The sequence below is a fragment of the Paramacrobiotus metropolitanus genome, unplaced genomic scaffold (assembly GCF_019649055.1).
Source record: "Paramacrobiotus metropolitanus isolate TYO unplaced genomic scaffold, Prichtersi_v1.0 Parri_scaffold0000022, whole genome shotgun sequence".
Classification (NCBI taxonomy): Eukaryota; Metazoa; Tardigrada; class Eutardigrada; order Parachela; family Macrobiotidae; genus Paramacrobiotus; species Paramacrobiotus metropolitanus.
Genome location: NW_026570242.1, coordinates 1,272,774 through 1,295,619, shown reverse-complemented (window position 1 = coordinate 1,295,619; position 22,846 = coordinate 1,272,774). Strand labels below are relative to the sequence as shown.

General features: G+C 40.1%; 3 protein-coding genes and 1 long non-coding RNA gene across 18 annotated transcripts; 1 reads left to right on the top strand and 3 right to left on the bottom strand.

Annotated features, from left to right (window-relative positions):
• Window positions 1-4,123: 4,123 nt before the first annotated feature.
• LOC129586741 (vesicle-associated membrane protein-associated protein A-like) lies at window positions 4,124-8,159 on the bottom strand. Of its 12 annotated transcripts, none has more exons than XR_008690194.1 (5): window positions 7,685-8,159; window positions 7,198-7,457; window positions 6,761-6,922; window positions 4,781-4,891; window positions 4,124-4,716 (listed from the first exon to the last, which is right to left on the bottom strand). XR_008690194.1 is itself a non-coding variant. In XM_055480112.1 (5 exons), the coding sequence occupies exons 1-5, from the start codon at window positions 7,719-7,721 to the stop codon at window positions 4,653-4,655; spliced, it is 627 nt and encodes a 208-aa protein (XP_055336087.1). In that variant the 5' UTR covers window positions 7,722-8,159; the 3' UTR covers window positions 4,124-4,652. The 12 variants fall into 12 exon arrangements, 6 of the variants coding, with proteins under 6 accessions (XP_055336087.1, XP_055336084.1, XP_055336086.1 ...); XR_008690196.1 differs by having other exon boundaries at window positions 4,793-4,891; XR_008690195.1 differs by having other exon boundaries at window positions 4,124-4,732; window positions 4,793-4,891; window positions 6,773-6,922.
• On the top strand, window positions 7,524-10,608 carry LOC129586743 (uncharacterized). Its single transcript, XR_008690200.1, has 4 exons — window positions 7,524-7,740; window positions 7,824-8,015; window positions 9,676-10,090; window positions 10,203-10,608. It is a non-coding gene; the product is annotated as an uncharacterized LOC129586743 (long non-coding RNA).
• On the bottom strand, window positions 10,091-11,220 carry LOC129586742 (extracellular globin-1-like). Its single transcript, XM_055480116.1, has 2 exons — window positions 10,695-11,220; window positions 10,091-10,630 (listed from the first exon to the last, which is right to left on the bottom strand). The coding sequence occupies exons 1-2, from the start codon at window positions 10,883-10,885 to the stop codon at window positions 10,255-10,257; spliced, it is 567 nt and encodes a 188-aa protein (XP_055336091.1). The 5' UTR covers window positions 10,886-11,220; the 3' UTR covers window positions 10,091-10,254.
• Window positions 11,221-11,666: 446 nt separating this feature from the next.
• LOC129586933 (sodium/potassium-transporting ATPase subunit alpha-2-like) lies at window positions 11,667-22,767 on the bottom strand. Of its 4 annotated transcripts, XM_055480458.1 has the most exons (18): window positions 22,480-22,767; window positions 21,755-21,980; window positions 21,253-21,662; window positions 20,622-20,681; window positions 20,359-20,562; window positions 20,154-20,277; window positions 19,595-19,719; window positions 19,012-19,398; window positions 18,615-18,813; window positions 18,232-18,479; window positions 17,838-18,027; window positions 17,606-17,773; window positions 17,026-17,388; window positions 16,704-16,960; window positions 16,177-16,449; window positions 12,274-12,404; window positions 12,103-12,204; window positions 11,667-12,026 (listed from the first exon to the last, which is right to left on the bottom strand). In XM_055480458.1, exons 1-18 carry the CDS (start codon window positions 22,513-22,515, stop codon window positions 11,906-11,908), a joined length of 3,624 nt encoding a protein of 1,207 aa, XP_055336433.1. In that variant the 5' UTR covers window positions 22,516-22,767; the 3' UTR covers window positions 11,667-11,905. The 4 variants fall into 4 exon arrangements, with proteins under 4 accessions (XP_055336433.1, XP_055336434.1, XP_055336435.1 ...); XM_055480459.1 differs by lacking the exons at window positions 11,667-12,026; window positions 12,103-12,204 and having other exon boundaries at window positions 16,138-16,449; XM_055480460.1 differs by lacking the exons at window positions 11,667-12,026; window positions 12,103-12,204; window positions 12,274-12,404 and having other exon boundaries at window positions 16,277-16,449; window positions 16,715-16,960.
• Window positions 22,768-22,846: the final 79 nt, after the last annotated feature.

Genomic DNA, 22,846 nt, shown 5'->3' with positions numbered 1-22,846 from the left:
AGCGGAATTCATCGGTGCAGCGGCCGAACCAAGCCTACCAGAACTGTGGCCGGTAAAACTTCTTACAGACCTTTTCTGTCCTCTTCCATTTTGATAAGCAGATTTTTCCTGTAAAGACCCAGTCAATATCGCAATCCTAATTATTCACAAAATACACGGTGGTTGTTACAAGATCGTTCTATAAAAGATCGTTCAATCGTCTCTCGATTTACCCTGACATATCTCTCTTTATCTTTTTCTGCCATCTTCTGGAAAACCGCTTTTCTCTCGCCAGCGACAATTGACCACCGACGTCCTAGCTCTTTAGCTAAGTCGCCTACTGTAGCATTTGGTATACCAGCCTTAACACATGGACGCTCTTGGCTGCAGAAATGAAAGAATGCGGATCTGCAATTGACAAGGTTCGGCAAACGTTGGAGAAGTCAGCAGGCCAGCCTAACATTTCAGTGCTCTGCGATTTGCGTGAAACAGTTAGCATCTGTGCATACAAGTTTCGCTTTGGTGCATTTGGATCTCTTGCAGGCCGTTTTCGCTTGGCGGTTGTTGCAGTACTGGACACCGTATCTGAATTCAATTTTGAGGCTCGTCGGGCCTTAGCCTCGGCATGTTGCTGCTGACAATACTGCAGCGCCATGCAGTGATAGGGCTGCTAGCCTGGTCCGACATGTTCTACCATTCAAGCACTAATCTGAAAATCTCGTTAACTGGAACAACCAAAGTGAACGGTAAAGGTTAAAAATGAATATTTCGAAAAAATCGAATTGCAGTAAAAGATCAAAATCGATTCGTATTACAGTAAAAGAATTTTTGCCAGAGTAAGCATCATCAAAACAAACATACTCGCCATTCTTCCTCAATTTGATGAGAATACTCTTGTGGACTCCAACCATAGCAGACAATCTTGCACTTCTTTAGCATCTTTGTTAGGCGAACCATAAATAGTGGCACTGATGGGATCCATTACGGCCTTTGAGTCACAATAAGGTCGACATGACGCACTTCAGACAGTCTCAGATACAGCAAAGCCTGATGTACAGCCATCGTTACACCTGGCGCCATAATAGTGTTCTGCTCGCTATTTTTCAATTTCTAACTGGTGTGACTGATAAGGAAAATACTATGGGAAATACTAAACGATTTAGATGCATATAAATGGAAAATACTAAGCGATTTAGATGCATATAAGTACGAAAACATGTCAGCGCTATTCCCATCGATATCTTACCTACATCTCTGTGTCCTGACTTATGCTGTGTTAATCGCGTGGAGAAACGTATTGTTTTAGCTGAACTTACCGTACCGTTTGAGACTGTTAGAGGATTTGCCAATGCGAAAGCTAGGGAACACACCCGCTATGCTTCGCTGGTAACGGAGTTAACAGACTGATTACTACCATGTAGCTGTAGGTTCAAGGGGAATGTTGCCCGTGATGCTATGTCCAGCATCGACAAGATTGCCGCCACCATCCGACAGCGCGGTAAAATTGTTCAGTCTAAACCGTTGTTTAAGAATTTAGCTGTTACTGCTTTAAACTGTACCTATGTAATTTTTCTTAATAAATCTCATAAGTACTGGATCGTTCCATGCCCAAATAACCTGTTCACGTCATGTACGCAGTAGCCGTTCATTTTCCTTGCCGGTCGACCTCAGCACGGTCTATAACGATGCTGTCTTACGTTATTGCTCCTGTTTTTCGGTTGTTGTTGGCGAGTTGTCGATGTTCCGTTACACCTTACTACCTCATTGCGATTGGCTTATTGTAAAATCTGTTGGACAGCAGGGTATAAGCAGGCCGTTAAAGATAGTAGACTGAAGTTTCCCCGACTTTCCATTTTCCCCGGATTATTATCCTTATCAAAACTTTTCTTAATAAAAAATTTTTGAATATGACCTTAAACAATAAACAAGTTAACAGTAATTAACATTAGATAGGTAGCGGGTTTTTGGTTAGCCGGGGAAACTAAACCTAAACCTGAATTAAATCAGCCGTAAATAAACAGTTGTATAAGAGTAGACCTGTTGTTTCATTTAATTTGTTGTCAATAATTTATATAAGAAACGGCCTGCCCACCCTAGCTGATGTGGAAACCCAACGGAATTCGATGTAATAATCTGAGTAGGAAGAAATTGCAATAAAGGTTGAATTTTTTTACAATTCCGCTTGCGCAACCGTTGCGTGAACCGGTAGTCGATATTCTTTCCTATACACTGCTTGGCCAGTAAAAACAACAACTGCAGCTCCAACATTATCGCCGTGTTTTGATCCTTCTGTATAAATTAACATATCTCCTGCAAAAAGGAGACGCTTGGCAGTTGTATTGTGGTCAATGGCTGGTTCCCGCAGCCCGGAACTGATGACTTTTAGGCGCAGAGACGCATAGACATAGGGAAGAACTGGCTAAATACGAGTGCAACATCGGTAGGAAACTTCGATCCCATCGCACTCAGGCGCTGAACAATGGACAAAGATGGAGATTTGTGCGAATGTTGTTCGTCTTGATATAGCACCAAAGCGTGCGCTATGTTCATATCTTTGAGTGTTTGTAAACGGAAGAGTGACACCAATTTACACTCAGGCAGAAACGTTCGGGTCCAATTTATACTCAGGCAGGAATGTCCGGGTCCCAATTTACACTCAGGCAGAAACGTCCGGGTACGAATTTACACTCAATCAGAAACGTCCGGCTGCGAATTTGCAGTCAGCAGAAACGTCCGGCTACTGCTTTATACTCAGGCAGAAACGTCCGGGTACGAATTTACACTCATTGATCTGGTTTAAGATCGGAAAAGCAAAAGAACTGGGTGGGGAAATTTACGGCGGACGTTTTGGCAGCCTCCGGACGTTTTGAACGGTTCGAGCGCTAAAACGTCCGCCGGACGTCTCAGACGTCCGGACGTTTTGGACGGTTACATTTGTTCAACTTCTTTAAAAGCTCATCAATGAAAATAATAAACAGTAGTGGAGAGAGCGGACAACCTTGAGGAACACAACGGGGTAAATAAAATAGATCTCCTGCGTTATCATATGCACGCTGGATTTACTGGGTGTATATGATACCGTTTCTCATTCTCTTTTGTTGAATCGGTTAGAAGCTCTCGGATACCCGTTTTGGATCGTGAAGTGGATGAGAAGCTTCTTGCTACACAGAACATCAAAGCTGTCACTCAAATAGGCCACAATCACAAATTGCCAATCACCACTGACCACATGCGTATCATTAAAATTAACATCGCTAATTCTCAGCCGCTATCATCCTACGATAAGCGACTTTACTGGAGCATGTTTACCCTGTGCTTTTTCGGTTTTTTACGCATCGGTGAAATTATCCCGACAACTAGCAGCCACTTTTTATTTTTATGATTTTATCTGATGTGTCGCTATTCAAAGGGAAAGTGGTTATTAATTTGCGATCATCAGAATGCGACCAGTTTCAAGAAGGCTGCCGAATTTTTCTGCGAGCCTCCGGCCGATCGGTCTGCGCAGTACGAGCGTTGCGACATTATTTAGCACTGAGAAAAAGCCTAAAATACTCACACACTGCTTTGTACATTTCCTCAAAATTTAATGGTTTGCCTTGTTAGCTGCACAATGCGCGCTCCAGAGTTATTGCACTTAAACCATAACAACAACAACAATGCACGCACAGATTACTCACCATGGTCAGTAATCAGGTTAGTGCTAAACTCACTGGATAGATACTTACTCCATCTCTTGAATGAGAGCGTGCATTGTGCAAACCGTGTTTTTTTCCTCTCCGGTGGTTTTGCAATACAAAGGAGGCATTGGTCGACTATTAGAATAAGGTCTCTTCGTGTGCACTATCTGTACGTTCCGTGCGCAAACACAGCAAGAAACGAGATACAATTACAATTAATTGTGGGTGTCTACTGCGAGATACGAACATAAGCCATAATGTTGCCGGAACTGGAAGACTTCTGGGCGCAGGCCCGTCAGCCCCCCTTTAATAGCATAACCATCAACATGATCAATTCAATTTATACAAATGACATAAATGTAACAAACACAACAAACAACAACAATGCCATGGGAATGGGCGGGAGGGAGAAAAGCTTCCCTTGCCAAAACTGCAGAAATGATTTCAACAAAGCACACAACTCTCTAGCCACAGGAAACATCTCAGAATCTCCGACTCTGAGGAAACAAAGCCACCCAACGAACCAGTGAAAGCCGACAAACGGCCATAAACCCAAAATGGGAGGGATGTGCACCCACAATTAACTGTGATTAAATACATTTAATCATTCATTTAAATAGAAGTACTGTACTTAATTAATTTTTGAGCAAACGACTCGCAGCCGGCAGTTTTAAAGCTTGAGCGCTGTATTCGGGCGTTAACATAAGGGCTGGGGCAGTTCCTAGTACGCTATGTGATTCCTTAAGAAACTGTGCGGTCGACTACAGTCGGCACGACTTCTAACAGCAACTGCACTGTAGCGTTGTTTCAAAACATTGTTTTCTTATTTATAAAGAGCACTTCCAGTTAATATGCCGGCACAAAAAAACAACACTAAAACAGTAAACGCCCCTACACGCAAAGTGGTGAACCACGTTACTAGTTGCTGCCACAATGAATAAGGGAAAAAGACGACTGGAACAGCAGGACCCGGAAGAATGCTACGAAATGCATTGATTACAGGGTCTCCAGAAGCAGTATGCAAGCGTGCCAACGATCTTCTGACTCGATGCAGATCTTCCTACAACGCGCCAAAACTAAATTAAGATATCATAATGTAAATATTATTTTACTGCACACAGTACTGTATGTCGAACCCGCAACCGAACGTTCTCTTCTCGCAGCAGGACAATATCTTCGAGAGCGCGTCTGTAATCTTGGTGAAAGTTATCAGGAGCATGATCGTGGCGCGATTTCTGTAACGAAATATTGCAAACCTATCACCGTTTGTGCTGCAGCAATGCACCATGATAAAAACGATGAAAGCCTTTTATCTGACATTTCGGAATACCTAGAGAAACCACAGGGAAAGTATATAATACAGGCTGACAGTGAGATTACTCCTTGAACGTAGCTGATTAACTTGAAACCTGATGTAAGCAAGCTATCGTCACGTGTTTACTTTGCGGAGTTCTGTTTACTTTGCGGGATAACTATCACAGTCGCATGGAACAAAAATGCGTCCTGTACTGCACCCCGCTTAAGCGCATGCGTGTCTCAAATGCAAAGAGAAGGTACTTTCTGGCGTAGCAGACTCGGGTAACATAAATAAAACCTGGGATTGGAAATCGGGAATTGGCATTAAAAGTGGGACCGGTATTCACTTCATTTATGGGAATGGTATTTCATTTTGGGAATGGGAAAGCAATTACGAAAGATTTCACTCGCAGATGATTTACTGTGCTGTTTTAATACTAGCAACGTTAAACTGGTTAGTTTCCGTTAACAAACCACCGCAAATTTCTCTGCTTTGTTTGCGGCAGCTGCGTCACATATATGTTTTGTCCGATATACAACAAAGATAATTTGTGCGTCTATTTACTGGAACTCTGCGGGTAGCAGCAGTTTCCGAAACATTTGAAAAGCGTGCAGATAAAAAAAACTGCATTTGAAAAGCCTGCACCCGAAAGAAATCTGCATTTGAAAACCTGTGCACGATTAGCCACGCTTGCCGCTGGGTGCACAGCGTCCCAATATAAATCGTTTTAAACAAGGAAGTGAGACGGAAATTATGCATTAAATCAAACTAAACCCGGTTTAGATTACTTAGTGAAAGTAACGAGTTTAATGCTCTAAGAGAAAGATAATTCAAACATTTCCAGTACGAATTCTCAATACAAATTCCCGATTCCAAATCCCACGTTGCATCAATTTCCAGCAGAACAATCTACATTTTCATGCAGCGCTCAGTTCTGTTTCGTGTGGTCATTCTTTATGAGATTGTGCCTTAACATCTATGTACAAGTGCACACACAGCTGAACACTACAGTGCACTAAACACACTATAAGAATTCAAAACACAAATTCATCGTCATGTCGAACGGTTCGACATGTGTGAGTTTTCTGCATGTGTCATTGCGAGATAAGGCTGCGCTCATGGATTGGATGCACGGAACCGTCAACACATGCCCACTTTAAGGCAACGTTGCATAAGTCTGCCGTATCTTAAACCTAGTCTCGACTAGATTTACGATTCGGCATCGTTGACCTATCCATGCAGTCTGCAGCTGTTTTAGGTCGCGTACACAGTTTCATCTATGGAATATCTGAATTATTATTAAAAATAACCTCTGCCATTATTATGAATCTTCATTAATTAATTCACCAGCAGAGCGACTTCTTTATTTGGGCAACAAATAAGTCTGAAATCAATCTAATTAGACAAATTGTTTAATTTCAGTGATAATTTGCATGAATATGTCATGTGGATATTTTGCCATTTTGGCTACTGTGATATCGCATAGTAAAGTGCAAAACGTTGTTCACCTGCCACTGCCATACAAATTAATTAAGTACTGTAGTAAAATGTTCTAATTTTCGTTTCGCGTTCCTTATACAGTGCTCCCCATACCGTATGATACGTATAATTTACCGTAAGTTGGGGCGCTCAAATATCGCAGCTGCAACGGTTGCTTCGTTATCGCGTTATTGGACGTTTTTTCTATGCATCATTCGTGATTACTCATGGGTTGTTGCCGTATCGTACGGTTAACGTTCGATAAGTCGTCATAGTTGAATTCTTATACTATACACTAAACACTACTGACACTATAGTAGATGCTTACTCCTACTCAAACCTCTAACTTGGCCGTTGCACTTTCTTCCAGTGGCAGGATGGCAACGGTGGCTAACGGCATTTTATTGGCAGAGAATGCATGGTGAGACGGTTGGGGAAAAGTGCATCTGATAGTGGTAATCAGGATTTGGTCAGGCGGGATAGTATTCCACTACACTCCGCAGGTGTAAGAAACCGAATTATCAGTTTTGAGCATTTTAAGTCATGGGTGCAAGGTGGCAACTGGCTGGTACTTGCATAAGAAGGAAGAAATGGAGGAACAAACAGCGAACGGCTTTGTTTTAACAGCTTTTGCGAACAGCTTACTGGTGAAAGTGAGCCATTCAGCGGAAAATAAAATATGCAAGTACGGTATATTCCATAGAATAGTCATTACAATGGCCGTAAACGGCGATATTTACAAACTGCGCTAGATTGACTACTCACAAAATTACTGGGATCATTTGCACTATACTGATGGTCCGCAGGAGCTGCCTTAATTCGGAATTTGTAATCTGGGTATATGACGGAATGATCAGCCGGGCGATACTGTATGAGAATCGATGCGATACCATGACTTTTCAATAATCCGAACACTGGACGCACGGAAAACCGGTGCGGCGCAGACGTCATTATTCGATAGGCTGTCCGTTTTGTTCCGGTATTCTTTAATGTCAGCGTCACGATTGCTTCGGTATGAGCGGGTTCTGTTAACAGACGTAAAGAAGAGTAAGCATCGGGTTGGCAACGGAAACCCAGGTACTACCTGTGGCTGGAGAGCAGCCCGGAATCATATGTGTTTAAGTCTTTGTATTATTAAGAAATTTTGGAGTCCTTCCGTCTCTTTATATTGCGATATGGGTCAGTAAGTAGCGAAGGTATAAATAAGAAAAACAGACTTACAAAAAATTTGACGATAATTATATTACCAAACCTGGAAAAACTAGTTCTTTTGGAATTATTTCCAACATACTGCAAAGTTGCCATCAGGTATCACAGTGAATCGTCATAAACCATGTTCCTGGCTTCGTTTGGCTGTAAGAATCTGCAAGTGTACACGTTGCGATTTGCAGTCTTTCACATCAGAAGACAGGAATAATGACAGAAATGACGAATATATTTTGAGCCATTCGGGCCCTACAGTGAGTGCTTCGAGGCGTCAAACTATGGAACAAGGGGAAATTCGACGCATTAATAGAAGTTTGTTGCTCGGGACAGCTGAATGCCGTTGCATTAGAGGCTCGGTCTCTGAAACATTGCCCATGGTGAGCTTCTGCTGTATTACGCATTTCTAAAGATTTATTATTTAACGGTAAGATTTATTAGATTACAAGGTAGCCTCGCGCATCCGCGCTCGGCACTGAAGTACTGGATAGTATTGGCTTTATTTTGGAAAGGTCATCATAAATGTGAAAAGGCTAGAAGTATAAAAAGCAAAAAGACTAGGATTGTAATCGTATATACTTCGAATGCTGCCTTATATGGGCTCCCCTTATATTATTCTCCCTTATCTGGGCTCCCGGCTAGTTAGCAATAATTCGTCAAATTAAATTTATCGGAGTTATAGCAGAACCTTTTTGTAATTTTTTTCAACCGGATTTACAAGTGAGCACACCAAAGAATTCCGAAATTTCACATCCGAATTATATTTATATATATTATCTATATAATAAAATTTTCATTAATTTCAACCGGATTTGCCAATGAACAAACTGAAAAATGCCGAAATTCCATATCACATTATTTTTTACGCACGCACTTTACAGCAGACAAAATCGCATCTTCACGGTCCATTTGACAAAGTCGCAAATATAAATTTTATCAAGATTTTGAATCTGTCGTTGATACAACCTGAGCACTTTGAAACAAACTAAATGCTACAAAAGTACCGGCAAAATAAATATTTTAAATAAATCAAAATTTTCAGTCAGGCATAACACTGATAACAGCGAAAGTGTGAGTAATAACGTAACCGCCCATGTAGAGGATTGCCCATAATGCTAGGGAGCCCAGATAAAGGAGGGTAATACAAGGGGAGCCCATATAAGGCAGCATTCGAAGTATAGCCTTTCGTAGTCGTATTCTATAAGACGTAATGACGTTTTAACGTTTTTAATTTTTGACATTCTGATGTTCTGACGTTCTGATATTCTGACGTTTTGGCGTGCTAACGTTCTACGATGTAATGTTCTTGATTTTTTACGTTTTGACAATCTGATATTCTGATGTTCTGGCGCTATTAATTTTTGATGTTTAGCGGTCTTAATTTTTCACGTTCTGAATGCCTGACGTTCTGCCTTCTGACGTTGACCTTCTGATATTTTTACGTACTGACGTATACAGATACTGTATACGCGACATAAGGGACGCTATACTTTACCTTACGGACGCTTACCAAATTAATTCACTGTTCACACAATAATTATCAACTACACTAAACACTAGTAAACAGCATATACCTATGTATCCGCTAGTCTCCGTGGTTACAGTTATTATGTTCAGCACTTTTTATTGTTGTGCAATGAATACTTCTTCGAGTGCTCTTTACGTTCCCCATCCTTAAGACCTGGTGAAACCATCTTCTGACCACTGGTTTATAAAAAAATCAAAAAGCTATGGACATATGGAAATTTTTAAGACCAGGCTGGACTAAAACTGACCACGTGTTGACGAGTCTATAAAAACGGCGCATAAATACGTTTTAGATTGAATGAATATAAAGATAAGATTTTTTTAACGGTAAGATTTATTTATAAGATTTATTATTTAATGGCAAGATTTAGATTTATTATTTATCTTTTTTGCAGTTTGGACGAAGAAACTGAGGCTTCGTGACTTAGTCCTAGTTGAACCTCGTTGAATATTGATCGTTAGACGGTAGCGTAATAATTCGTGTGAACGAGGTTAACCCTGACGCTGTTGTAGCCGCTTGCCGATTTCCTTCCCCAAAAGGGATGCCGGCTTGACTTTCAAACGTGACAAACCGTATAAATCGTGGACATCGACCATTTCCCAGCATCGGTATCTGTCCTGCTTAGCAACCGGAGCTCCCGTTCGTAAAGCAACAGCGACTCGTAGCCCAGAATCGCTGCAATATTTACGTGCTAAAGATGTGCAAGTCTACATGCAGTACGAGAAAAGGCAAATCCATGCACGTGCGCTCAAAACTGGTGGATCAGAATCTACGAGTAGCTCTATGGGTCCTAAGTACTCGCCTCTTCAACGGCGAGGAGGCGTACGTGCTTCAATATACTACAGAAGTATATGATATGCATAACATTAAAACAAGGATTCCTTCTGGACTTTCCACACAACTTCGCATCAAATGCCTATGGTGCAAGTAATTAAAGCCAATTTTTGTCCTTTATTGTCATGTAAATGCCATAAATATCTTCACGCACCATTCTAGCCGTGACCTTAACAGTGCAAAACTGAAACATAATTATTTGCAGTTGTGGTGTGTACCCATGCGATTCCAGAATAATTGCCAACGACCTAATCATATCACATGTATTTTGCATCCTTGTCCTTGGCTTGCCGGAGTCCTTCTTCAATACCGGTCATAATCAGGGTGAGCACGGCATCCCAAGCTTCGATATCAAATTCCGGTCCGCAAACTTTGACAAACAGTTCGTTGAGGTCATGTTGGAGCGCTTGGAAGTTTTCCGGGGCCAAACCACGGGATCGATGATTCGCGCCTTGGCGCAAGAGCTCTCCTATTAGTTTTGGAGGGCTATCCAGCATACTTAAGAGCTCACCGAGTTTTCTTAAAACTATCGTCCCAAAAGCTTTAAGACGCGGTGTCTGGCTGAGTCGTGCCATATCCGATGGTTTGAGAAAAGGGAATAACGGCAGCCATTCGGGGTGTTTAGTAATAAACCTATTACATCGATTTCATATAAGTAAGTATTGTCAAGATGAGATAAAACTGAACTTAAACTTACGCAACAAACAGCTCGAGCCCATATTCTGGAAGCCGCTTTTCTATCAATTTCCAGTTTTGTCGAACAGCATTAATGTGATTAGGTGTAAGGCCTGTTTGGGGATCAGGAATATCTCGGGCCACACAGTTGCCCATCAGGTCGAGCGAAGGAAGATGACAGGTTCGCGGAGGAAACAGTAATACGCGGCACATTGGACAGTGGCATTTGTAAAGGCAGTCCAAGCCTTGTTCTTAGCTCCAACTTTTGAGAACAATTAGAAGATATAATCCTGCCAATCCTGACGTAGTATTGGCTAAGGTTCTGAAATAATTAAGCAGCCGATCTTATCACCTGTTAGTTTCGACTTTCCAAAAAACAGTAGCATTATCAATAATGCGATATTGGTATCAAATTAGTGAAGCATTAATATAGCAACAACAACATGATAAGTATTTAATAATTCTTCACTAAGCGCTTATTTTGGTGAATACAAACAAGGATGCGCTTTTCGAACGGGAAGCAGAAATTCTCTGGCCGAAATTTAATCGGTTGTTGTATGTCATGCATTGTTATTTCCATGGAGACGGTCGATATACTGCGAATAACTGGGAAAACTGGATGGTGTGTGCCTATCTTAAAACGTTTCAAAGGCAAAACATTATAGTTTTGCTTTGCTTGAACAGTTTAGGCAACTGTACGTCAATGATGCGACCAAGCCGTATTCCGTTATTTAATTAGGGGAAACAGAAACATCGATTTTATTCATTAATACTCAGTACTTCTACTATTTCACACTAGTAACCACATTCAGGCGTCGCTTACGCTTTGTTCTTTTCTGGTATGCAGTAAATAAAATACTGCTGCCACTAGCTACTAAACTGTTAGCTTTTCTGTTAACAATAAGTTAGCGCAATGTACCAAAGCACCAACATAAAAGTACAAAGGATGGTAATACCAATTTTTCCTTTGCAGCCTTTTTAATTACTACTTGAATGTACAGAGAAATTACACTAGTAATAAAACATAACATCATTCGCGGCTGTTAATAACAGTATCAGCAGTTAACACTCTGCAACAAACTGATAAGGTTGTACGGAAAATGCACAGCACTTGCAATGGCATTACAGTCTACAGTAAGTGGATAAATTTACAAACATGGTGTTTTACACTGATATCAAACTTATTGTTGAAACGTTGCCAATGTTGAAAACGTTGTTGTTGAAAACGTTGTCTTAGTAAAAAGTTTCTCTGTATAAAAATCCGTTAGGATAATGACGAATAAACCATCGACGGATTTCGTCCCATCCGAAAATTAATATATTGAAAAATATTCCAACGGTCCACCACTGAATCCTGTTAACCAGAAATTTTTTTCAACATTTTTAATGACCACATAAGGCTATAATTGATGCGATATAATATTCCGTACTTTGCCGGCCGCATTTGTAAAGCATGGTTGACTCCCGGAACGTACAACAATATGACCACGAGAATAGTTTCGAATATCAGTGCGAAATTAATCACATGGTTACTAGAAACAACAAAGTTCGTCATTACCGGTGCAGGAACTAACTAAGGAAGAGTATAACTAAAAGCGTACCTCATTCCTTTCTGGAAAATGGACATTTTGCGGCATTTGCAATTAATCAGATTCGCCCACTGAGTCACAACGATAGTCATGAAAAATGCTCCTTGACACGTTAGCTCCAATTCTCTTCGCTGAAAGTATGTCTATCGCAAAAGAAAATGAATTTCCCACTTTAAAATATGTACCAGTATTTACGCTTTTGACGTTATGCTGCTGGCCAACTTAACGGCCATATAATTTTTGTTTATGCATAAACAAAAATTATATGGCCGTTTTATTACCAATAACCCTATTGTTATTAATGGTCATTAATTACTAGTGTCGGTCGCGCTAGCGCGCGACCATTTGAGTTCTAGGTACGGAATTATGGTTAAAAAATTATTAAAAAATATTCATTCAAATATTTAGAAAAAATATTTAGAGATATTTAGAAATATTTAGAAATATTTAGAAATATTTAGAAATATTTAGAAATATTTAGAAATATTTAGAAATATTTAGAAATATTTAGAAATATTTAGAAATATTTAGAAATATTTAGAAATATTTAGAAATATTTAGAAATATTTAGAAATATTTAGAAATATTTAGAAATATTTAGAAATATTTAGAAATATTTAGAAATATTTAGAAATATTTAGAAATATTTAGAAATATTTAGAAATATTTAGAAATATTTAGAAATATTTAGAAATATTTAGAAATATTTGTATTCATCTATAGGGCTTCGATCTATGTTTTTCGAAATCATAAGCATGAATTTTATTTAAAACTTTTTTTCAATAACAGAAATGCTAGAATATGGCTTTGGCCCCTGTACAATATAAAGCCGTGTTCAATGTTCGCAGATGTTCAATCTCACAGATTTTACTGTAACTTTAAAAAACTATTCTGGAATTAGGAGTTGTCTCGGAATAAAGACGGGTGTTGTTCGCGCTAGCGCGCTCCCACTTGAGTTTTAGGTATGGAATTAAGATTAAGAAAAGTGGGAATGTGAACAAATTTTGTGTATATGTAGATTCTACCCTATATATGAAAACGTAGAAATGCTAATTTAAAGAAAGGTATTGTCCTCGCTGCTAATGGCCAATGGCCAGCCAAAACTGGGCCAGCTTTGGAAATGTTGTGCAACGGTTTGAATTGATTTATTTGAAACCGTTTCTGCATACGTTCATCTCGACACACAGACATTTCGGTATACTGGTGTAAGAGAAAGTACTGTAACTGAATAACGCAAAAAATTACCTAAGAAACCTAATAAATGGTAATGATGATGATAAAATCTATGATTATGTTAACCTATTGATCTAGATCTATATCATAAAAACCTAAAATACCAAGAAATCTAAGAAATCCAAGAAACCTAAAACAGCTCAAATACATTGAAAAATCTGTTTCCGGCGTTGGTCAGGATGCTCGCGCGTCAGCTCAAACAGTTGCGTTCAAAGTATGATATTAACTTATTACTGTAACTACAGATACTGTATTACTACGACAACTAAATTAGGACTGGTGTGCTCCTGTATTACTCTGTACTATAATTAGAATTTAATTTTAACTTTCTTTTGAAACGCAGAATTGCTTAAATATCGAGGTAGTGGCCTCGCTGCGCGGGGCCAGCTGTGGAAATGTTTCGAAATTTTTAAAAATGTGGATTCCAAATTTGCCAAATTTTGGAGGTATTCCAATAAATATTTCCAAACACCGCTTTGCAAATATAAGATTAACAAATGTTTAGAAACATTTAAAAATTCCAAAATATGTGTGTGAGGCGTCCGACATCAGTGAAATCCCGTACTTATGAGCATCAATACTTTATAATTGTTATCATCTTTCGTGTTGCTAAGTACTTTGTATTGGCAGTGCAAATAGAAAAGAAATTTGCGGCTATTGTTGACCTTTCTAGAACTTAGTAAACGTTCTACAATGTCGCACTACTAAATTTCAAAAATTTTTCCTGAATTTCAGGCTAATCAAACTTTTTTCAAAACCACTTAGTAGAAATCTACGTATCGCAAACTATTTTCTAAAAATTATAGCATCTTTAAAAGTTTAATCTGGAATTAGGAGTTACGTAATTGTCTTGGAATAAAGGCGTAGCGATTTATAAATCTACTACAAGTATCGGTCGCGCTAGCGCGCGACCAGTTGCGCTCGAGGTATGGAAATATGAAAGAAAGAAATTCAAGATATACTTCGTGCAGCAATAAAAAAGATTTTGAGAAATATTTCAAATATAAAAGTCCAGCGAGGCCAGCTACGAAAATAATTTAAAAATGTAGAAATGCGGACAGTTTTCAAGCTATCAGGTTAAATTCGACCAGTTTTATAAAAACTGGAAGCCTCCATAATTTTTCTTTTTGTTTGCCTTTTCCACGGTTCTTTTTCCCGTTTTTAATGTAACTTTATATTGCCGATTCTAACGAACTGAAAACCTGTATTTTTGGTACGACAGATAATATTTAAACGGTGACAAAATGGATGGAGTGGGATCATTTACACGATGCCCAAAAAAAACCGTTCAGTCGATATTTCAGTGCAGAATTAATGGAAACTTGTGGGAAACAATTAACGGTTGCCCAAGGTGACCTCGCAGGCTGCATGTAAAATTGTAAGATTTTCAGTCATTCAGTCAAGCTCTTCAGTAATTTTTATTAAAATAAAATAAATACATATATTATTTTAGATTTCGAGCTTAGTGAATGTCCAAGCTACCAACCACCAGTATCACAGAGCCGCTACGTGAGTGAATCGGTAAACGGGCCGCGGGCCGGCTTTTAGATATTTAGAAATTACATGTAAATTAGACAGTTTAAACCGTGCGATATTGAGATACTCAGATTTCTAGATATTTTCAAAATTTCGAAACTCTGGATGCTCAGAAAATTAGAGGAAACGGCCCCGCTGCGCGGGGGCCGAGTCGAAATATTTAGAAATTCTGGAAATGTAAAAGCTTTGGAGCTGATTTTGGATAAATTTACAGTTATTTTGAGGTATTCGAACGCATTTAAAAGCATCCTAAAGTTTTCAAGAATTTAAAAAAGTAAATTTAAAAGTTTGATGTAATTGACAATTTTAAATAACAATTGTTTAGGTTGCTAAGTTGCGAAACCTGTATTTGCTCATTCGAGACGTTTCCAGAATTTACTGCAAGCTTCTATGAACTTTAAACGCTAAGTACTGAAAGTTTAAAAGGGCTTTTGAAAACGTTCCGGAAACCAAAATTTTTTCCCAAGCAGCAGGTAGGTAGCTTTGGGAGATGCTGGATTTTATAAAACTATCAAAGGCTTCACAAACGGAATCTCGAATGAGGAGATATTTTCCAAAACCAACAACCTTTAAGTCCTAACAACCTTTAAGTACTACAGCTTCTAAAAATTTTTTTAGACCTCCAAAACTTAAGATTTTTTTAAATATAAAGGTAGGAACGTTTGTGCGATGCTCTATTTTTTAAAATTATCAAATTATTGAAAAAGTCAATCTTGATTTAGGAGATAATTTCCAAAAAATAAGGACGTAAGGATATATGAATCTACTATTGATATATGTACTATAGATATAACCATATGGTTATTAATGAATGTAGTAAAGTAGCAAATTAAGCGCTCACAGTTTGTAGGCAGAGTGTCGCAGTACAATCATACACAATACTTCAACAATCATTCAACATAAAACACATTGCTTGTAAGTGTAAATAAATTAAACTGCAGCACGAGTATTGATACAAGGTACGTGTATAAAAGAATTAACTGATAACAACGTCGTCGACGCGCAGTTTATTTAGTATGCATCTTTCTACAACATAAATTTGTACGAGGTCTACCTCGTACTCATTGTAAACTGCATGAAATAGCTAAGATTATTACAGTACGTAACTGTTGAGTTGCCGATTAGCAATCAGCAGGCTTTCCTTACCCATTCCTGACCGTAAGAGTCAGTGAGGTCAGTAGTGGCTTCGTTGGACCAGTGCTCATCAAGGCCGTACATGATTTTCCGAGGAAAAAAACCGTTTTCGGCATAGACGACAAAATAGGTCAAATAGCCAGCCAAACACTGTAGAACTCCAATCTGAAAGTAGGCCTGCCCCATAACTTTTTTATTGATTATCTTATCATTTTGCGGATCTCGAGGTGGACGTTTCATGATGTCGGTCTCCGAGCGTTCATAAGCCATTGCTATTGCAGGTAGCTATCAAAACAACAGCGTTTTAGTATAACTGTTATTATAATTTATATGTATAATACATTTTTGTTCTGGGTTAGATTTAATGAAGAATAGCAGTCTTCTGGCCAGCAGCATACACTTGTCGACGACTTTCAGCGTTCATGTAATTGAGCCGCCCTTATGTGTCAAACGAGTTCATGACATGAACGTTTTGTATGACCGAACGAAAGCCTCGTCAACAATGAGCACAGTGCATCAACATACGTATTTTGACATACAATATCGGTACCCAAGTCGATGTATAAAATACCGGCAGTGCCGATTGCTTGTGGGATTCCACAAATATCCGCGATCAAAAACGGTATGATTTCGGGTATATTTGATGTTAACATGTACGCAATAGTTTTCCGCAAATTGTCAAATATTAGCCGCCCTTCTTCTATGCCAGTAACCACAGAGGCAAAATTGTCATCCAGCAATATCATTTTGGCTGCGTCCTTGCTGACATCACTCCCGGTGATACCCATCGCGATTCCTGAATATAACAAACCTTGTCTTATAAAGTTCGTAACTGCATCTACAGAGATGCAGATAAAATACCGATATCGGCTTTTCGCAAGGCAGGAGAGTCGTTGACCCCATCGCCCGTGACAGCGACAATACAGCCCATCCGTTGTACTCCCTCAACGATAATCAACTTCTGCTGCGGAGAAGTCCGAGCAAAAACAATTTCAGGGTGTGTCCGCAAGATTGAATCCAGTTTCTCTGACGGCATATCCCTTAACTCAGCGCCGGTAACTACCACGGCTTCGGCAAGTTTAGGATCAACACTTTGCTTAGACACATTCAACCGCTTTGCAATATCATCAACCGTTTCGCTTTCCGGAGTGATAATGCCCACTGTTCGCGCTATGGCTTTAGCGGTCGTAGGATGATCGCCGGTTACCATTATCACGCGAACACCTTTAGTGACGGAGCAAAACCGCTTGTAAAATTCTGCACATAGTGATCGTAAAAACCGTTGTCGACATTACTACGTTTTAAATTGCAACTTAGGTTTAATCTGAGTCTGTTTTTCCTATAACGGTGCGCTCAGAGTGCAACTGCAGAACAAGCTAATCGTACTATACGAAACTTTCCGTCTGAATTCAGTCGAACATCTGGATAACCTATCTCGTACCGGCTTCTCGGCAAGTGGCAACGGCATTTGGAACGGCTGCACGTGGCGGATCAATAAGACACACCAGTCCAAGAAAATGCAGTCCTCGCAATGGAAAGTTCGGCTTATCAGCATCAAATTGGAACCCTCTCGGATATTTCTTCGGCAGAAGCCGCAGTTCTGCCAAACCTGTTAAATTCTGATGTTGTGCTTGAAATGAAAAAAAAAAACATTAAAAAGTATAGCATATTACCGATAATGCGTTCGCCCATTCCGCCTATGGTATCATAAGTATCATCATAATACTTCATCCATTCGGAGCTCATTGGTTCTGCTTCGCCGTTGAATTCAACAAAATCACAGCGTTCAATGATGCGTTCAGGTGCACCTTTCATAACTAGTAGATGTTCGCCATTGTAGTCGGTTGATTCGTGTATAGATATCTAAAGATAAAGTAAAAAGGCATCAACCACTCTGCTAATTAATTTTTCATTTCCACATGACCAAACCGGCTAATGCAAACACTCTTTCGGTAGGCTTTTCGAAAGCAAATGTGTAACCCACATTCTTTTGCAACACAGCTGTTGGGTTTTTCTCTCTTGCTTGCGCTACGTGGACTACAGTTTTCTCAGAATATACCATTGTACCTGATATTTATTGGTCGAATTGAATGGGATCTCGCAGACTTTGCGATTTTTCTCCCTATATCCTAGTACATCTCCAACGTGAATCTGGGTGAATTTTAACATAGCGGACTCTGATGCGTCTCCGATGGTTTCCCGCTTCATGATATTCACAGAATTCTGCTCAGGTTTGAAGACTGCGCGGTTACATAGCGTGAGACAGCGCAGCACGGCTTTCATCGTGGGTGATTCTACCTTTATTTTAATATTTTCTGAAAAACCATTATCGGCTTGTACGATAATGGGCATAAATAATTTCCATAGCACTCAAGAGGCAAGCTACCGAGTAGGTGGGTTAATCATAATGTAACTGTGCAAGTATGAATGGATCCTTACGTGGGTCTTACTGCTCTGATCTTCCGTCGTATCACATTCGATTATGGTATTATTCACCCATAAATGCGCCACCGTCATGCGATTTTGGGTAAGTGTGCCAGTTTTGTCGGAGCATATGACGGATGTCGATCCCAAAGTTTCCACAGCAGCCAGATTTTTTACTAAGCAGTTCATTCGAGCCATCCGTTTTGCTGTTAATGCTAAAGCAACCTAAAAGTCAATGAAGAAGGCCTCAACGAATTCTGTCAGTGGTGAGCCAGGCGCGCAAAAAAGGTAACAATTCGATATACGCATAATTACTTACACGAAATACGTTACTGTGTGAACTGTTATTCACTGTAGGTCACGTATGCAGTTAGATCGAAAGCGTGGAAAAAAATAATATCAAAACTTCATAGAAAAAAGTACCGTTGTGGCCGGCAGAATCCCTTCCGGTACATTGGCAACAATAACCCCGATCAGAAAGACAAAGGCTGGTAGAATGTTTTGCCCTTGTGCCAGCGCGATGATGAAGAACAGCAAGCCCATAAAAGCTGCCAAACATGTCATGATTTTGACAAAACGATGCATTTCAACAGCCAGTGGCGTAAGATCAGTCTCCACTGCCGCTGCCAGTTTAGCAATGCGACCCATGATCGTTCTTTCTCCGGTTCGAACAACAATGCCAATAGCGCTACCCTCTACCGCATAGGTTGAGAAAAAAGCCAGATTTCGCGTTTCTAGAGGATTTTCATCTGTGCCATCCACAGAGCGGCTCAATGGCTCTGATTCACCGGTCAGGCTGGCGTTATCAACCTGTTCAAGAAACATGCAGTTGTTATCACCAGTCTGATTGTGGGTGGGGGAAAATAGTCCGATGAAAGTAAATGTGCGTTGGTTAAGCGCCTGTCTCTTCCGCAAGCATGATGCGATGTATGCATGCACCAGTTTCATTTTTTTGCATCAGCTCCCGGCGCCCAATTTTTCGGTTAAGTATCTCGCTATTATAAACCTTTAATCCCCGGTTTTCTAGTATCCGGATATCTGCTGGTATCTTGTCGCCGGCTTTGATTTCCACAATGTCACCAACCACCAGGTCACTGGAAATCACTCCTTTCTTCTCGCCATTTCTAACCGCTACAAATCGTAAATATAGAATACCGTACTGGCAGTACGTATAAGATTGCATTCTACTTAGCGCCTAGCGGTAAAATTACTGAATTTTTCTTAGGTCTACTTTTTCTGAAAAGATCCCAAAACCTGCGTTCAGTTTGCATAGTTCAGCTTTGCAAAACTAACATTCGATCACTTCATTCGATCACTAAGGGCCAAGCACTGCAGTTCGTTAAGGGTTACTTCCTAACTGTGAAATAACTAGTAGATATTCGCCAGAAAGAACAGTGAAGACTACAAGAAACAGAAGAAACAGAAGCCTAAGAAACAGAATACTACAACTTACACAAGTAAGCCTAAATACATGTTTCCATTTTACCTGGGTGACTTGTAAGTCACCTAAAAGGCTAAAACCGATTTAAGTCAAGTTACGATGAATACCAGTAAGTTTCTCGTACCTGAAGCAAACTGTGGGGCCATTTTCAGAAACGAATTCATAATGCTTGACGACTTAGCCTCTTGCGCATAAGAAAACGTTGCAGTAATGAAGACAACGCAAATTAGGACGACACCTAAATATAGCTACAACAATCGATTAGTGATATATCCCGGACTTATCAACAGATCATTGGGACTAAAGAGAAAAAACATCGATAATCTTACATTGTCCATTGGCGTGTGTGGTTGGTCGGCATTCTGTATAAAATAAGCGATGATTGCTAACAAACCACCAACCCACAACAGCAGTGAGAATCCTTCGGTCATCTGCTTGGCCCAAAGCACCCAACCAGGTGTTTCTTTCTTAGGCGGCAGCGCATTTGGTCCGTCTCGAACTAAGCGTAGCGCCACTGTCTTTTCAGACAGTCCCTATTAATACAACTGGCGTTCAAACGCCCAGATTCGGTAAATCTCACAATTAAGAGTACCATTTCCGGGTCTACTTCCATCATGGCGCACAACTCGTCAACCGTCATCATATGCTCCGTCTGAAACATACTGGCACAGTAACAGGAGCAATGCCAAATTATCGCACATTTCATACGTACTGTATGTACGAACTACGAGTATGATTCCTTATAGTAAGTTTGTAGCAAACATTTACACTATTCGGCGGAAGTTTGTGAAAATGTAGATGTTTCGGCTTTTACATGCTAGGTTGCATTAACATTGTTGCAATAAGGGGGATCCATAAATTACGTACGCAGGGAACCAGGGAGGAAGGGGTCCAAAAAGTGTGACAAGCTGTGACGGCCTCGACGAACCCAGGGAGGTGGTCAGCTCATGTATTGATTGAACGAACCAGGGGGGGAGGGGTCAAGCAAACGCGACGGACCGCTACGAAGGGGGAGGGAGGGGTGAAAAAGTCGTGGTTTTCTGCTTACGTAATTTATGGATGCCCCCTTAAATATTATTAAGTACGTTGACATTACACACAAAAAATAATTAAGTACATTGTATAACCGTAGTCTGTTCAATAAAAAAGATACTTCCCTTTAAATATGAAAACTTGTTTCTCTTATTGACGTAAAATTTGTGCTTTTAAAACAAGTTTATTACCATTGCAAGTTCCTTTTTCAGTTCATCTAGCTGCTTGGCTTCCTTTAGCTGATGCGACGCTCTGGCAACAACCATTTTGGTGCTTTCCACGGCTTTCTGCAATTCCCTGTTTTTTTCTTTGATCTCTTTTGTGGCCTTTCTGTCCAATCTAACCGGCGGGGCATCTAGGAAACTCGCTCGGCGACCACCAAGGGGCATGCCCATTCTGCTTTCCTGTGCGCCCATCAGCGGCGTGTGCTGCTTGACAAATGATGTCACTGGTGACAAAAGTTTCATGGCTGATGTGCTCAGGGGAGTGCTGACTGATAGATTGTCTTTCGATTCCATTCTCTGATTCTGCAACTTGGCACCGTTGTTGAGGGAAGCAGGAACTGCATCTGATGTCAAAGTTGCAGCGCTGGGAGCCAAAACTAATTTAACAGGCAATAGTTTTGTAAATGGCGTCTAAATTCCAGCAGTTGTACACTTGAAAATGTCCAGGAGATTAGCAGACTGCAAGTACCGGCTTGGTGTCCAAATAATGTGCTGTATGGTAGCGGCAGCTTGTCCGGGGTGCTGTTTGATGAAAGCATGTGCGATTGCGGAGAAACCCAGTTAGCCGATTTGTTCGACGTAGCGCTCGCGGTTGGGACAAGTAGCTCTACTTCACTCTTATCTGCTCCGCTGAGGTCCGAAGCCGACCAAAAGGTATGGCCATGCTGTCGAGCAGCCGGTGCCGTAAGGAGGTTCTGAAAACAAGAAAAAATTGATAATAATTTTTGTCTTGGTGCGTCCTTGCTTTTCAGGCACGGTTCGTTGTTACTAGTATTCTCATTACTAAAGACTAATCCAACTGCAAAAACTTTATATCCGAAGAAAGTTGATGATCAATAAACAGCAGAAACTCAACACAGTTCAAAGAATGGTTTACGTAATGGTTGAATAACTATGAAAACCCTCCGCTCGCGTTCGGTCAAACGTTTCTGGGACTATGCGCGTACAATTGCAACGTGAATAAGGAAATAACAGTTACTCTGTTACTGTACTAAGTACTAATAGTAATGAGCGAATCACTCGGACATAGTGTTGCTACTGGTGCTCAGTACGGGTATAATGGCATGCATCAATACAAGTAACGCGTTTCAGCAAATACCATTGGCCGACCAGGATTGTATTGAAGATAGTGCGTAAATTAATAACTGTTGTAGCATCCAAGTAAAAAACGCACTCTCGAACTAATTCCCTTACCATCGACGTAGCCGATTTATCCTCGCTTTGGTTCATTGTGTTGTCTGTTGCAGTTCCGTTGTGCTTGTTGCTAGAAATTCTCTTCGGTTGTATTCGTGATGACGGGTTTAGAGTTACGAGGTTTGACTGTAATTAAGTAATCCATGGTTCAGGAAAACGAATTCAGAAGCCGCAATAACACCATGTTATCGGAAATTTATGCAGATTAATGATTAATGCAGTTATATCCAAAAACAAGTTTGTGCATTAATACCTATAAACCTTGACCGCATTATCAGCAGCATGGCTTGTTGCTTAACAACCTCATACAAAATTTCTGTTCAACTCGTTCTTGGGTGTTAACGTTTGGCAGTACAATATAATTAAA

Bases quoted from the DNA above. Each gene is read 5' to 3' on its own strand.
- LOC129586933 (XM_055480458.1), bottom strand. From the start codon at position 22,515: ATGAACCAAAGCGAGGATAAATCGGCTACGTCGATG. The intron at 18,814-19,011 runs GTACTTTTTTCT...ATTGACTTTTAG, and splicing joins GGATTCTGCCGGCCACAACG to GTTGCTTTAGCATTAACAGC. The intron at 12,027-12,102 runs GTACGGAATATT...TCTGGTTAACAG, and splicing joins TTACAAATGCGGCCGGCAAA to GATTCAGTGGTGGACCGTTG.
- LOC129586742 (XM_055480116.1), bottom strand. From the start codon at position 10,885: ATGTGCCGCGTATTACTGTTTCCTCCGCGAACCTGTCATCTTCCTTCG. The intron at 10,631-10,694 runs GTAAGTTTAAGT...TCGATGTAATAG, and splicing joins GGGCTCGAGCTGTTTGTTGC to GTTTATTACTAAACACCCCG.
- LOC129586741 (XM_055480109.1), bottom strand. From the start codon at position 7,721: ATGTTGGAAATAATTCCAAAAGAACTAGTTTTTCCAG. The intron at 7,458-7,684 runs GTTTGGTAATAT...GTCTGTTAACAG, and splicing joins AAAAGAACTAGTTTTTCCAG to AACCCGCTCATACCGAAGCA. The intron at 6,923-7,197 runs GTGAGTAGTCAA...TGCGGAGTGTAG, and splicing joins CAAATGATCCCAGTAATTTT to TGGAATACTATCCCGCCTGA.